Source organism: Engraulis encrasicolus, unplaced genomic scaffold (assembly GCF_034702125.1).
Source record: "Engraulis encrasicolus isolate BLACKSEA-1 unplaced genomic scaffold, IST_EnEncr_1.0 scaffold_28_np1212, whole genome shotgun sequence".
Classification (NCBI taxonomy): Eukaryota; Metazoa; Chordata; class Actinopteri; order Clupeiformes; family Engraulidae; genus Engraulis; species Engraulis encrasicolus.
Window position 1 is genome coordinate 2050970 of NW_026945577.1, and position 13932 is coordinate 2064901.

General features: G+C 42.1%; 4 gene segments (V, D, J or C); 2 read left to right on the forward strand and 2 right to left on the reverse strand.

Annotated features, from left to right (window-relative positions):
- Positions 1-2580: 2580 nt before the first annotated feature.
- On the reverse strand, positions 2581-4595 carry LOC134443120 (Ig lambda chain C region-like). The segment is given in 3 exon segments: positions 2581-2987; positions 4184-4235; positions 4575-4595. Coding segments are annotated over 3 exon segments (375 nt in total).
- Positions 4596-4749: 154 nt separating this feature from the next.
- On the forward strand, positions 4750-5246 carry LOC134443155 (Ig kappa chain V region K29-213-like). The segment is given in 2 exon segments: positions 4750-4821; positions 4918-5246. Coding segments are annotated over 2 exon segments (378 nt in total).
- Positions 5247-10056: 4810 nt separating this feature from the next.
- On the reverse strand, positions 10057-11212 carry LOC134443121 (Ig lambda chain C region-like). The segment is given in 3 exon segments: positions 10057-10366; positions 10982-11019; positions 11178-11212. Coding segments are annotated over 3 exon segments (351 nt in total).
- A 479-nt stretch (positions 11213-11691) lies between these two features.
- LOC134443153 (immunoglobulin kappa variable 3-15-like) lies at positions 11692-12253 on the forward strand. The segment is given in 2 exon segments: positions 11692-11749; positions 11887-12253. Coding segments are annotated over 2 exon segments (402 nt in total).
- Positions 12254-13932: the final 1679 nt, after the last annotated feature.

A 13932-nucleotide genomic window follows, 5' to 3' on the forward strand; every position in this document is an offset into this window, starting at 1 on the left:
TATTGTCAAGTATCAGCCGACAGAGAGCACAATTGTCAGATATTAGCGCCAGCCAGTGCTTAATTTGTAAATCACAAGGTACCGGAACGCAAAACACATATGACATCACAGCGACGATGAGTTGGACTGAGGTCCCGGAACGCACAGAAAAACTATTATTACGCAAACGAATAAAAACGGGGGGGAAATTAGACGCAATTCCCTGCATTTTAACGACATTGAGTCCCATGTCAGCTCATATCCATACTTTTGTTTCTTAATACAAGGGACGATTGGCAATCCAATGGCTATTTTAAACAACAGCCATAGCCTATTAAATGCTGTAATGACAACAACCAATATTTTTTGTTTGATCGCTAACTTTATGCTTAGTAGTTTCGTGCAATGCATAGAAATTATGCTTTCCCCATGAGGTGAAAAGAAACCGAAGCGGTCTTCTACTAGTCTACCTATTGAAAGGACAGTGCATGGCTGTCCAATTCTTATCCTTTCCCGTATTCACATAACGTTGGCATAGGCCTATTAAACGTTAAATCCACGCTTTATTGGCGACTTTGTTGCATATAATTTGGCTAATCCGCATGTGCTGTTGCGATATGCCACTTCACTGTTTCAAGGGCTCGCGCACTGATGGTAAGCGAGCTGCGATTTTCAGGGCTCGCGCACTGATGGTAAGCGAGTGGCGATTTTCCCGGTAGACTTGGCTTTTCACACTGACTGTCTGCTCGCGCTGCGGTCCGGTTGAAAATCCCTCCGACCAATGTTTTATTTGGAGCGTGTAGGCCCTATTTGAATGAAATATCACATTGTCTTTGCTGTTTTCGTGCTCACATTGACTTGTAAGCAACTGTCGGGTCTTGGGAGAGAAGGAAACGCGCGCACACTCATGCTGAGCGCTCGCCAGCCGAGGAAGATCTCATCCTCTCACCCAGGCTGTCTTTTTCGCTAGGCTACATGACTGATCAATGCACCAAACGCAGCCCAGGTGCCACTAGAAATTAGTATGTCCAAAACCTTGTGTGCCGACCAAAATTTGATGAAAACTTTTAAACAATGTTTGGCACAGCCAGGCTTTCCATCTCATCCGCGCATATGAACAAATGAGAGAGGGGCAACTTCACGTAGCCTACATTTAGTCAGATAGTAGGGATGGAAATGTAGCCTAGTAGATCTATAGGCCTAGTTATAATTCTTGCGCACATCAGTGTCTGGCTTTAGCATTCAGAAATGGTGGTCTTCTCTGCGCGCACACTTCATGGTTCCTTCTCGCTTGCTCACCAGTCTCAACCCCAATTTAGGCCTATAGGCTGCTCGGTGAGATGGGACATGTAGCGAACATGGGATAATGCTGGCTCTCACTCCTGAGGAGGCAGATAGGCCTATAGTCCGTTACAATATAGTAGCCTCTATATATATTTTTTTATTCATTCACGAGAGGTTCCGGATCAGCCATAATAAGTCCCGGAACACAGGGGGGTCAAAATTACGAGGTGGGGGATCCTGTTCCGGCATGATCCGGCTCAAATTAAGCACTGGCGCCAGCCTTATGAGCTCTGCTGTCTCGACAGCGCTCCCTAGGTGAACTGCAGGCACGGGTTGGAGGACGAGATTCAGCACTGTATGTAAACCCACTGTGCTGGTACAGTCTGGTCCACCCAGCATGACACATGGTGCCTGGTACAGTCTGGTCCTGATCAAGCATCTCCCCCTAGTGGAGGATATCAGGAATAACATGCCACCTCTTGTGTGGGCCCTGCACTTGTACAACCATGGAGGTGCCAGGGAAGAGGGCATAATCAGCAACATGTAATATGTGGAGAAATACAGAGTATACACCTGTTATGAAGTTAATCTATGAAACAATACTGGAACTATTCTTTAATTTTTATTCCAGAAACAGATTAAACTTTGACTGACCTACAATGGGATGATCATGACATTTACATTGGAGGGAGATTTTACACAGGACCCCATGCGTGTGTGCATGTGGAGTTAACTTCTGGGAAAGTGAAAGAGGGTGACTAAGCACAGATGTCTCAGGGCAGTTTGTGGCTGTAGGTGTAACCCAGGAAACAGTGCACTCTGTGGGGGAAACTAGTATTTGCATTGCCAGGCTTGAGTGGGTCTGCTAGTCCCAGAATAGAGCAGCACTACTGCCAGATGTTCAAGAGTTCCCACCAGATTTCAAAAAGGCAGCATTAGTATCATGACTTTTTAGAGAATGACAGACCACTTGCAGGATGGAAATATGTAGAAGTAGAACTTAATTTTATAAGAAACTGATGTAGAATGGATGTATAAATGTAATTTTTCGGTGTGATAGTGGAAAGGATATGACTTTACATTTACGTATTTAATTCATTTATTTATTTATTTTTAACAAAGCTACATGTATGTGCTTTTATTGTTGAGTGGCAGTGAATTGTAGACATAAAGCAACATAATGTATAAATTATGACAGACCCAGGTCCTTCTTATGACCAAGATGATGATTATGTAATAAGTAGCGTAAAGATTTCACCATTTTAAAGACAAAAACAAAAACAAGAGTTTTTATTCAGAAATGGTCAAAATGAGATTATTTTAAAAAGCCACTAAGTGCTGCACACACATAGAGAGAGGAAGAGAGGAAGAGTCCCTATCAGACACACTCTAAATCAGAATAATGGCAGACATTAAAGCAGCCTAGGAGCAGTCTGATTTCTTCAGGATCTTGGTGACAGTCTGGGAGCCCCGTGTTGCCTGGCAGGTCACTGGGACGTCCTGGGTCCACTCCTGGAGAGGGAGGGTCAGGGTGCTGCTCCAGCTGTACAGGCCGTCCTTCTGTGGGGCCCAGAGACTGGTCTCCCCGCTCCTGCTGCTCCCGGCTACAGACCAGCTCAGACTCCAGTCGGACGGGAAGCCTCCGTTAGCCAGGCACATGAGCGTGGCCGAACTCCCGCTGGTGTCCAGGGGGGGCAGCACTGTCAGTTTGGGAGTGGTGTCACCTGGGGAATAAAGACAAGAGGAACACAAAAAGATAAACAAGGTGATGAGATGAAATACATCAAAAGCAGTGATATAGTAGGACCGAAGCACAAGACTAATTCTTCACCCAATATACCGTAACAGATCATTAGTGTTCAGTCGTTACTTTTTAAGTTGGGAAATTTAGTAGAATACGCATAGATTATTGTAGAAAACACAGTTAGGTTTAGGGTGCAGGTTTCAGCCTTTAGTATTGTCTTACAGGATTCGATTTCTAGTCGGATTTCTGTTCTAGAGCACGTTTTGCAGTGTGCATGTGTTCTTAAATTATTTTGAGATGACATACAAGAAGATAAGTTAAGCACAAACTAGAGCTAATGCAATAAAAAGGATGTGCACATTGGGTATTCTCAATTTTAAAGCACCTCATGATACGTAAATATCACAACACACTGCATAATATTGAACACTGATCCAAGTTCTACTACCCCTTTTTGGACATATCATTATCAATAGATTACCAAATATTTATTTTATTGTCAGTCATTTGTAACTTCATTTTGTGCCTTGATCAAATTTTCATTTTTTTTGTCATGCCACAAATGTGGACAAGTTGTCTTCATAGTATATACAGTATATATAATTAATTAAAAGTTCCCGACCCCCTACAGTGCATTAAACACTACAATATTTTCACCCATACCAACCCATCACAATAGGCTACATCACATTACCCTTTAGATTACATTTAAAGAACCCATGAAAAGCTCTGATGAAGGTCTGACTGACTGAAACGTCAGCTTTCACATTAAAACCTTGACCGTAATTGTAAAAGTGCTGCGCTTCTAATATAATTTTCAAGTGATTTCCATTTGCACCTGCAGAGAAAGATTCATGGTGTGCAGGCCACCTCCTCCATTCTACTTGAAGAACCCATGAAAAGACGTGATTTCACTAACACCAACTATTAAAGCACACAAATCACTGTACCTCAAAAAGTACAAAACAATCTGTCAAAAAAACAAACTAACAGTAAGTCCAGTGTTTACTCAATCTAAAATAGACACATAAATGGGGCTAATAATCCCATATATAAATGGCTTATTCAATGCAATTCAATGACATAATTTTGTCACAGCATAAAGCACACACTATTACAAATTGAAGTTGAAACTGAACAATGAAATGATTAAAATGATTAAAAGAGTTTACTTACTTCCCACTTCAAGTCTGCTGCCACCTCCAAACGTGTACCACAGTGATACAGACTCATAGAGGCGCCGTACAAAAACCTCTTCACGCTACACTGGGCCTGACTGTGTGACTGTGCCGTTTCAGGGAGGGGAACATACAGCACATTACATACAGTACAATGCATTAGAGTTGAGATCCTCATCTTTTGTCATTGAATGGAAATTAATAATTTTTATTTCTATTTGAAATTGGTCTTATGGAGACACACTCATTAGCAATATTCGATAGTGATGCTTTGTTCGGTGTTAGAGAGCTATGGTCATGTTCAAGTGATCAATGTTAGACAGCACTGGAGTTTACATTCAGCAAAACAAAAATGTTTACCATATAATAGTACCTGTATTTATTCTTACCATTTGTTTTGTGCATAACATTGATTGAAATTAATGCTAACATCATTGATGCAGTTCAGGTGAAGTATTTGCATATAGATGTTGATTTGCATGAGTGGATAACGGCTCTAGTTGGTGACATTTATGTCCTTGTGTGTTCTTATAAGAAGCTCTACAGTGACTGTGTTTGTCATCATTGAGGAGAAATAATCACACAACATGACTCCCATCTTCATGGTCTTCTGGATATTTATATCCTCCTTTACAGGTAAAACATTTCACATTTCGTTTCCTATTCAGCTAGAAATTACTTGGGAATGTAAGGACATGTCTGAAGTTGATGATGTTTCTGTCTTCTCTACAGAGTCATATGGACAGGTCACTGTGACTCAGACTCCTGCAGTGAAAGCTGTTCAACAGGGAGGATCAGTCACTCTGAACTGTAAAACCAGCAGCAATGTGTATCAGGCAGGAACATCAGATCCTCGTCTTGCCTGGTACCAACAGAAACCTGGAGCAGCTCCTAAACTCCTCATCTATTATACCAAAACACTCCAGTCTGGGACTCCATCCAGATTCAGTGGCAGTGGAGATTACAGTGACTTCACTCTGACCATCAGTAATGTCCAGGCTGAGGATGCAGGAGTTTACTACTGTCAGAGTGGACACATTGGCCCAGTGTTCACACAGTGATAAAGCGCCGTACAAAAACCTCCCTCAGTCAGGCTCCACATGACTGCACTGCTGCTGCTGGAGCTCACTGCAGGTGCTGTGGAGAGTCTTATTACGAGGACTACAAGACAGGGTGTGCGACAAGGGGGCACTAATGTCTGCACTGGTACAAGCAGCAGTCTGGAGAAGCTGTCAAACTCCTGATAAGAGGTGCAAAATACCTCCATACTGGGATTGCATCCAGATTCAGTGGCAGTGGCTCTGGCAGTGACTTCACTCTGACCATCAGTAATGTCCAGGCTGAGGATGCAGGAGTTTACTACTGTCAGAGTCTCCATACTCTACACCAGAGGTGGGCAAACTCAGGCCTGGGGGCCACATGCGGCCCGCTGAGCCATTTCATGTGGCCCGCAGAGCCTTTTCAAGAAAGACCAATTTTAAATCCAAATTCATATGATCACTCAACATTCGTAGAATGGCTACCTAAAACAGTGTTCTTGCCAAGAACATAGGCTACATCTTAATATACAGTATTTCTTTACAATATCCAGGAATGGCATAAGTTATGTTAGCTAACACTATTTCTTATTCTTGACAAGGGCAAGTTGTCTGCGACATCTGAATATAACTTAATTGTCTTGCAAATGCATTTTCTAAGATTCCTTTACAAAATATGTCATTTTTCATGTGAAGCTGCATAACATCAAAATTATATCGGGGGCCAGATAAAACGGCCCTCGAGACATAGCTTCCCCACCCCTGTCTTAGGGCGTGGCATATCATATATCTGCATTCTGATGCCCTTTGCCCCAATAGTTCATTCCTGCAACACCTGCACATTTAGCAGACCAACCCTCAGGGCTCCCAACATTTTCCAACTTGGGATGAAATTTAGATAAAAATGAGATAGCAAGTTTAACACCATTTGTACGTGTTCAAATGTGTTCACAAGCAGCTTTCAGGCACCGGGGGCAGTCGTGGCCCAATGATTAGGAAGGTGAACATAAGGTCAGAAGGTTGCAAGTTCAAATCCCTCCTTTACCTCTCCCCATATCTCTCATTTCATGGTTGAAGTTCCCTTGAGCATGACACCTATGCCTACATAACCAACACTCCGCAAATAACTGTAAGTCGCTTCGGATAAAAGCGTCAATGAAGTGTAATGTAATGTTATTTAATGTAATGCAATGTAATGTGAAGAGTGAAATTGGCATGAGTGAGGTGCATGAGCTTCAGCACCGTGGATAGCAGCAGAAGAGAGAGGGCAAGTGGAGTAGAGTGGACACCACAGATATCCTATAGGAAGACTAGACACGTCATCACGTATTTCAAGCACGTCCGCACTGGTCAGCCATATTAGCACAGCCTAAACTCTCCACAGACTCTCTGTTACACCTGAAGTTAACTGAAGAATTGAAACGTTGAGATGCTGAAATATGTATACTGTTATTTTTCTGAAATATTGACATGTTTGTATAAATGGTAGGGCTCCTTAAAACTTAAGTGTAGACTGAGGTAAAACGCCCAGGAGAGTAATATGCTTCCCACTTTTTTATTTGTCCAAAAATAGAGATGGACCTAGAGAAAATACACATTTTAGCAGTTGTTGTGCATTATGTTGATGGAAGAGATATATTAATTGCATTTGTACCAAATTAAATACGACAGACGACGTACTGGAAGAGAGATACATTGCAACAATTTATTCTAAGCGTCACGACTCATTTTGAACACAGGATGGAGCTGTCGAACCCAAAGAAGAATAGGGCACATGGGAATGTTTAATTGTTATTTTACTGAAAATATAAAACAATACTTTGTGCATTTGTTTATGGGATCTATTTGATTACCTTTGAATATGCCTACTAAACTACATGATTTCAGGCCTATGAACATTATAATATAATATAATAATAATGTGAATATTCATCACTTTGCAGTATCAACATATACTTTCGTTTGGAATTTTTATATACTGTTTAACAAACCAACCCTTTCAAAAATCGATGGAAATTTGAGGGAATTATGACCATACAACACCAAAAGCGCAATGCAACTGGTTGAGGCGGCAGGCTGCGGTGTCATGGCCGCCATGCACGGACAATCGGCTTGATTGTCGGGAACGCAGATGACTCATCTAATCTTCCTATACTGTATTATGTCTTCGGTGGACACAACCAATAGGAGCCAAAGGGGGCATGTGGATCTTCCGGTTACCTTCCTACTCTATGGAGGCTATATATTATATGTCAGGACATTATTATCACATGCCTTTGGTCGTCAACCATTTGTAGATGATCTTGTCAACATGGACTACAGTACATTGTGACAAAAGACTTCCAAAATGACCTTTCAAAAATTGTATTTTGGGTCCAGTAGGGCAAAGGGGCAGGGGGGTTATAGTATGACTTTGTGCCTATCTGTTCACACCTTTGTTCGTTGTAGAGACATACTCTGGGGTAGACACCCAGCATGACACATGGTGCAGGGTGCATTACAATATGCGACCTTGCCTCCTCCACTTGTGCTTGTCTCCTCGTACCAGGAAGTAATATGTCATGATGACATCACTGACCACAGCATTATATTTCAATATCTTGCAAAAGCTCAATTGTAAAGCCTTCTTCTCATTTGCAATTGGGATGGTGAATGAAAAACAATCCCTCAAAAGTTGTTGTGGCTAGGCTGACAGCTGGGAAACTTTATCGTTTTCTCCACGGAGGAGGGGCCAGGAGGTGGGGCGAGGAGACAAGCACAAGTGGAGGAGGCAAGGTCGCATATTGTACAGGGCTTGACATTAACTTTTCACCCACCGGCCACTGTGGCTAGTGGTTTTCCCAAGTCACTAGCCATTCAGATATTCCACTAGCCACAGATCTTATTTTACTTTTTTTCTTTATCATGATGATGTACGTCTAACTTCAGAAGGTGTGGTGCCAAAGCAAGATGATTTCTACAAGGAAGTATATGAAGCAAATAGAAATCAAGCTCAGCTTTTCTTGAACTTAAATACAAACAATTAATACACAAGGGGCAAACAACAGAATACAAGGCAAAATGTGTATCTCACAGTCATACCAAGGAAGAAGTTGCCAGCCAAATTGGGATACTGAAAGTATTACTAGCCAAAGCCAAGTTTTACCAGCATTTGGCCGGTTTGCAGGTGCCAGTGTCAAGCCCTGATATTGTAACACACACACAGTCTGGTTCACCCAGCATGACACATGGTGCCTGGTACAGTCTGGTCCACCCAGTATGACACATGGTGCCTGGTACAGTCTTGTCCTGACCATGTTCAAGTATCTCCCCCTAGTGGAGGATATCAGGAATAACATGCCACCTCTTGTGGGCCCTGCACTTGTACAACCGTGGAGGTGCCAGGGAAGAGGAAATAATCAACAATATGCAATATGTGGGCAAAACACAGAGTATACAGAAACAGAATAGGCCTAAACACAGGGATAATTACATTACACTACATTGCATTTGGCAGACGCTATATAACCAAAGCGACTTACAAACGAGGACATAATCCAACATCATAAACCAAGTGCAAATGCAAAGAAGGGTTAATTGTGTTTTTTTTTGTTAAAAGTTTTTTTTTTTAGAGTACAAACACACACTCACACATACATACACATCATGTCAAGAGTCTGGTCTGGGGCTAGGCCAGCTCAACCATCAGTAAATATTCACGAAAGAGGAGAGTCTTTACTTGCTTCTTGAAGGCTGCAAGAGATGGGTTTAGTCTAGCTGCCTCTAGTTAAACTTTAACTAGTGAACTGGGAAGGGCTGATAATAACACATTACAGTGGAGGGAGCTTTTGTGTGCTTGAGTGTCTCTCTCTCTCTCTCTCTCTCTCTCTCTCTCTCTCTCTCTCTCTCTCTCTCTCTCTCTCTCTGTACATGTGTGCATGTGTGCGTGCGTGCATGCGTGCATGCATACATGCGTGTGTGTGCAGAGTTAACCTGATTGAAAGTGAAGCAGTGTGATCAAACGTAGATGTTTCAGGGAAGTTTGTGGCTGTTGGTGTAACCCAGGAAACAGTGCAGTCTGTGGGAGAAACTAGTATTTGCATTGCCAGGCTTGAGTGGGTCTGCTAGTCCCAGAATAGAGCAGCACTACTGCCAGATGTTCAAGAGTTCCCACTAGATTTCAAAAAGGCACCATCAGTATCAGGACTTTTTAGAGAATGATATACCACTTATGTGTAGAATGGAAATATGTAGACGTAAGTTACATTTATAAAGACCTGATGTAGAGTGGAAGTATATCCAAATGCAAATGTAAATATTAACATAATTTCATGAAAGACAAGATTTTACCAGATTGTCTTAATGCATAGTCATATACACATGTACGTGAGGTAGTGGAGGGGAAATGACTCTATTTTTGACACTCTCTTTTTATCTATTTTTTCATTGCTAAACCACATTGTCCTTTTTAGGATTTTGAGGTCTTGATAGAAGACCAAGCTCTTGTTCAGTTCCAAAGTTATATATACTTTCAATTCTGTGAGGCAGTGAAATGCATAAATGAAACCAACATGCTGTACAACTTATATAAAACAGGACCAGGTCCTTATTTTGATGAAAGATAAAAGAAATGTGGAAATATTTCACAATTTTAAAGTCGAAAACAATGACAACAGCAAGCCTAAAATCTGATTTCAGTTCTTTATTAAGGAATAATCAAACGAAAACGCCAGAAAACCACAATGCAACAAACTCTTCAGATTCTCAAGTGATATGAAAGGGATAGTTTCAAAAGTCACTCAGTGCTGCACACAAAAATAGGAAGAGAGGAAGAGTCCCTATCAGACACCCTCTAAATCAGAATAATGGCAGACATTAAAGCAGAGCCTAGGAGCAGTCTGATTTCTTCAGGATCTTGGTGACAGTCTGGGAGCCCCGTGTTGCCTGGCAGGTCACTGGGACGTCCTGGGTCCACTCCTGGAGAGGGAGGGTCAGGGTGCTGCTCCAGCTGTACAGGCCGTCCTTCTGTGGGCCCCAGAGACTGGTCTCCCCGCTCCTGCTGCTCCCCGCTACAGACCAGCTCAGACTCCAGTCGGATGGGAAGCCTCCGTTAGCCAGGCACATGAGCGTGGCCGAACTCCCGCTGGTGACCAGGGGGGGCAGCACTGTCACTTTTGGAGGAGAGTCACCTGGGGAATAATGACAAGAGGGACAAAATGAGATAAACGATGAGACCAAACATCAAAATCAGTCAGAGGTCCAAAAGTAATATAACAGATCACTGTAATATAACACTGTACTATAACATAACACACAGTACCCTCTTGAAAATGACTATGAGATGTTCATCTCAAAGGGCTATCCTTTCATAAAGAATTCAAATTTGAATTTTAATCACTGTAGCATTGTACATTTGTTTCCTTTTTTAATCTGGGAAAGCATATTTAGTAATATAGCATACATTAGAATATTTCAGAGTTTTAGGTTTCAGGTTTCAGGTTTTATGCTTCAGTCTTGATTTACAGAATTGTATTTCTACCCAGATTCTTGTCTAAATATACATTTCAGTGTGCAATGTGTTCTTAAATATTTTTGAGAAGACACACAACAACCTGCATAAATTAAGCACAAACTACAGCTAAGACAATAAAATAAGATTTTGCCATGGGTGTGCACAATTTTAAAACAATTTAAGATGCATACATGTCACATCACAATGCTTAATGTAGGAAAACTTTTTATTTAATTTTTTTTTTTTTAACCATTTTCTACATCCCAGCCAGTAATTTTGGCTGCATTATTGGCTGCAACGTCCACTCTTTACTATATAGATAACCTCCAAAGGCTGTCCTCATCACAAAACACACTTCACACACTTTGTACCATTACACACAACTCACCACCATCCACGCACACACGCACGCACGCACGCACGCACGCACGCACGCACGCACACACGCACACACGCACACATACCTGGGGGCACACCCAGATACACTGTGTATAATCATAGGCCTATATATATAATCATGAAGAAAGAATTGCCACCAAGTGCTGTCAAACAATCGGCCAGGAGTGACAGTGGGTGAGCGTCTTTCAAAGTTCTCTTGTTCAGCCACCGGGAGTCAGTGCACATACGTAAATCACCATTTTCCCTCCAGATAAGGACCAAAATGAAATCCATGAATGGGATTAATTAAAACAAATGTCCTTTTGATGGCCAAATGATCAAAGAAATCAGATTACCGGCATAATAAATATTACAAGGAATGGAATTATATTTGGTTATGTTATATTTGATTGGACAATTATGCACTGGTGTCAGTAGTCTGCATCATCAGACCAGTTGTAGTAATATTTCATACGTGTGTCATTGTGTGCATGATTTGCCTACAGCTGGTGGTTTGCAAGAGTGCTAGGCGTCTCAGTGCCCTCGGAGTGTTTATACTGCAGCCTCAGTAGTCTGACTTCAGACTGTCACATGTGAATGGACAACAAGATGACTTTAGCTCTCATCTTCATCTGGACATTCACTCTCTACTGCCAAGGTACATGTTATTCTCAGGATTTAGGGGCATTTGCAGAAAATCAGATTACACCTATTCCATCAATCACTCTGTCATTTATTCATTAGTTGGACGTTAACATTTACAATACATTATACATACCTTTGTCTGTGTTTCAGGATGTGAAGGCCAGATTACTGTGACTCAGACTCCAGCAGTGAAAGCTGTTCTTCCAGGACAAACCGTATCCATCAGCTGTAGAACCAGCAGTGCTGTCTATGTTGGCTATTGTCATGGAGGAGCTGCAGGCCATCAGTGTCTGTTCTGGTACAAGCAGCAGTCTGGAGAAGCTCCCAAACTCCTGATAACAGGTGCTAAATATCGCCACACTGGGACTCCATCCAGATTCAGTGGCAGTGGATCTGGTAATGACTTTACTCTGACCATCAGTAATGTCCAGGCTGAGGATGCAGGAGTTTACTACTGTCAGAGTTTCCACTATCCCAACAGCAAGTATGTGTTCACACAGTGATAAAGCGCCGTACAAAAACCTCCCTCAGTCAGGCTCCACATGACTGCACTGCTGCTGCTGGAGCTCACTGCAGGTGCTGTGGGGTATGAGATTGTGTGCATGAGTGCAAGTGTGTTTTTGTAGGGCAAATAGAATCACATGCTGAAAGACATTCTTAATAATTGTTCATATAGGCCAGGCCTATTCTATTGGCTGTCAAGTGATGGGACTTGCAGATGGACTTTGGCAAGAGTGATCTGCAGGAGCTTCAGCACCATGGACAGCAGCAGAAGAGAGAGGGCAGGTGGAGTAGAGTGGACACAACCAAGAGGAGCCAAAGGGGGCAGTGCTGATCCCAGGACAGCAGAGCCGTACTGTATATAGATAGAGTCTGGACAACTATGGGGTCGAACGTTCGAGCTATCCCGCTATTTTGATTGGTTCTGGGCTGGTCACATGTTTTACGGACGCCATTTTCGTTCCCCACGCTCCCATTAATGAGCATTATCAGAGATTTTTTCTAAAGGAGTAGCAACAGTATCTCTGGCATTATCAGATATAAAAAACAACGCTTCACTATAATATTATAACATTATTATTATGACAAACTGTTGTGCATATGGCTGTAGTGCAGGGCCGGGTCAGGAGAAACAAACAGCATCGTTTAACTCGTGACATAAACGGAGGATTTGGGACATGCATGGATATAAACTCCCCTTTATGGATTAAAGGTCAGAATTAATAACCGGAAAGCAGCAGATTTCTCCGTGTTGTGTGAGGTAAACGTATTTTCCCCCTTCGACTTTTGTTAACAATTACTTTTGAAAGAATAAATAGTCATGATGATGGCATGTGGGGTTATGTTTCTGTCATAACTTGAAATTAGCTTGTCAAATCTTAATTGCCACCTGTAAGTATGCTATAGGCCTACTGTGAAAACATAACTTTGCCCACCAAGTTATTATTTCTGTCGCGCTAATAAGGTCCTTTCCCCCTGCGATTTAAACTCACGTCCAGTCTCTATGAATATCCAGACTGCTACGAGCATCCAGACTCATCCTACAGTGACCTGCAATCCTGATTATGCACTGCTGAGCACATCGTTATTTTTAAACTACTAAATCTCGACACAACGTGAAACTTTGGCGCAAGTATCACCAGGGTCCCTGTACATGAACTTGACCATCGTTGTGAATATTATTTATGTAGCCTACATTAGCGACTTTGACGTTGGCTGTACCTAGGCAACAACAACTTGGCAACGCTTGAATGCACTGCTGAGCACATAAAAACTATGCCGACAAAACCCTCTTTTAAGCAAACCCCTTCTATACGAACGAACTTGTTAACGTTTGTTTTCATATGTTGGGATCTTGATAATACTACAACCCAAGTTTGATGGTCTATGAAGCCTTATTTGTATTTTAGATCCAGCGATTTTGACGGTATGCTGCCCATAGGGTTACACTGTAGAATCCTCGCCGTGGGGAACGAAAATGGCGCCATGATTCGAGTTGGCCAGACTCTCTCTATATACGGCTCTGCAGGACAGCAGTGTGGAGGATGGACTCATTTGGAGCAGCAGAGAGAGAGAGGAATACATGTCAAAGCACAAACCCTACTATTATAGCTCCCCAAACCCCTATTGTTATGATAACTCCAGGCTGTCTTCACCTAACCTGACTCTCATCAAATGAATATAATCCTACTACGT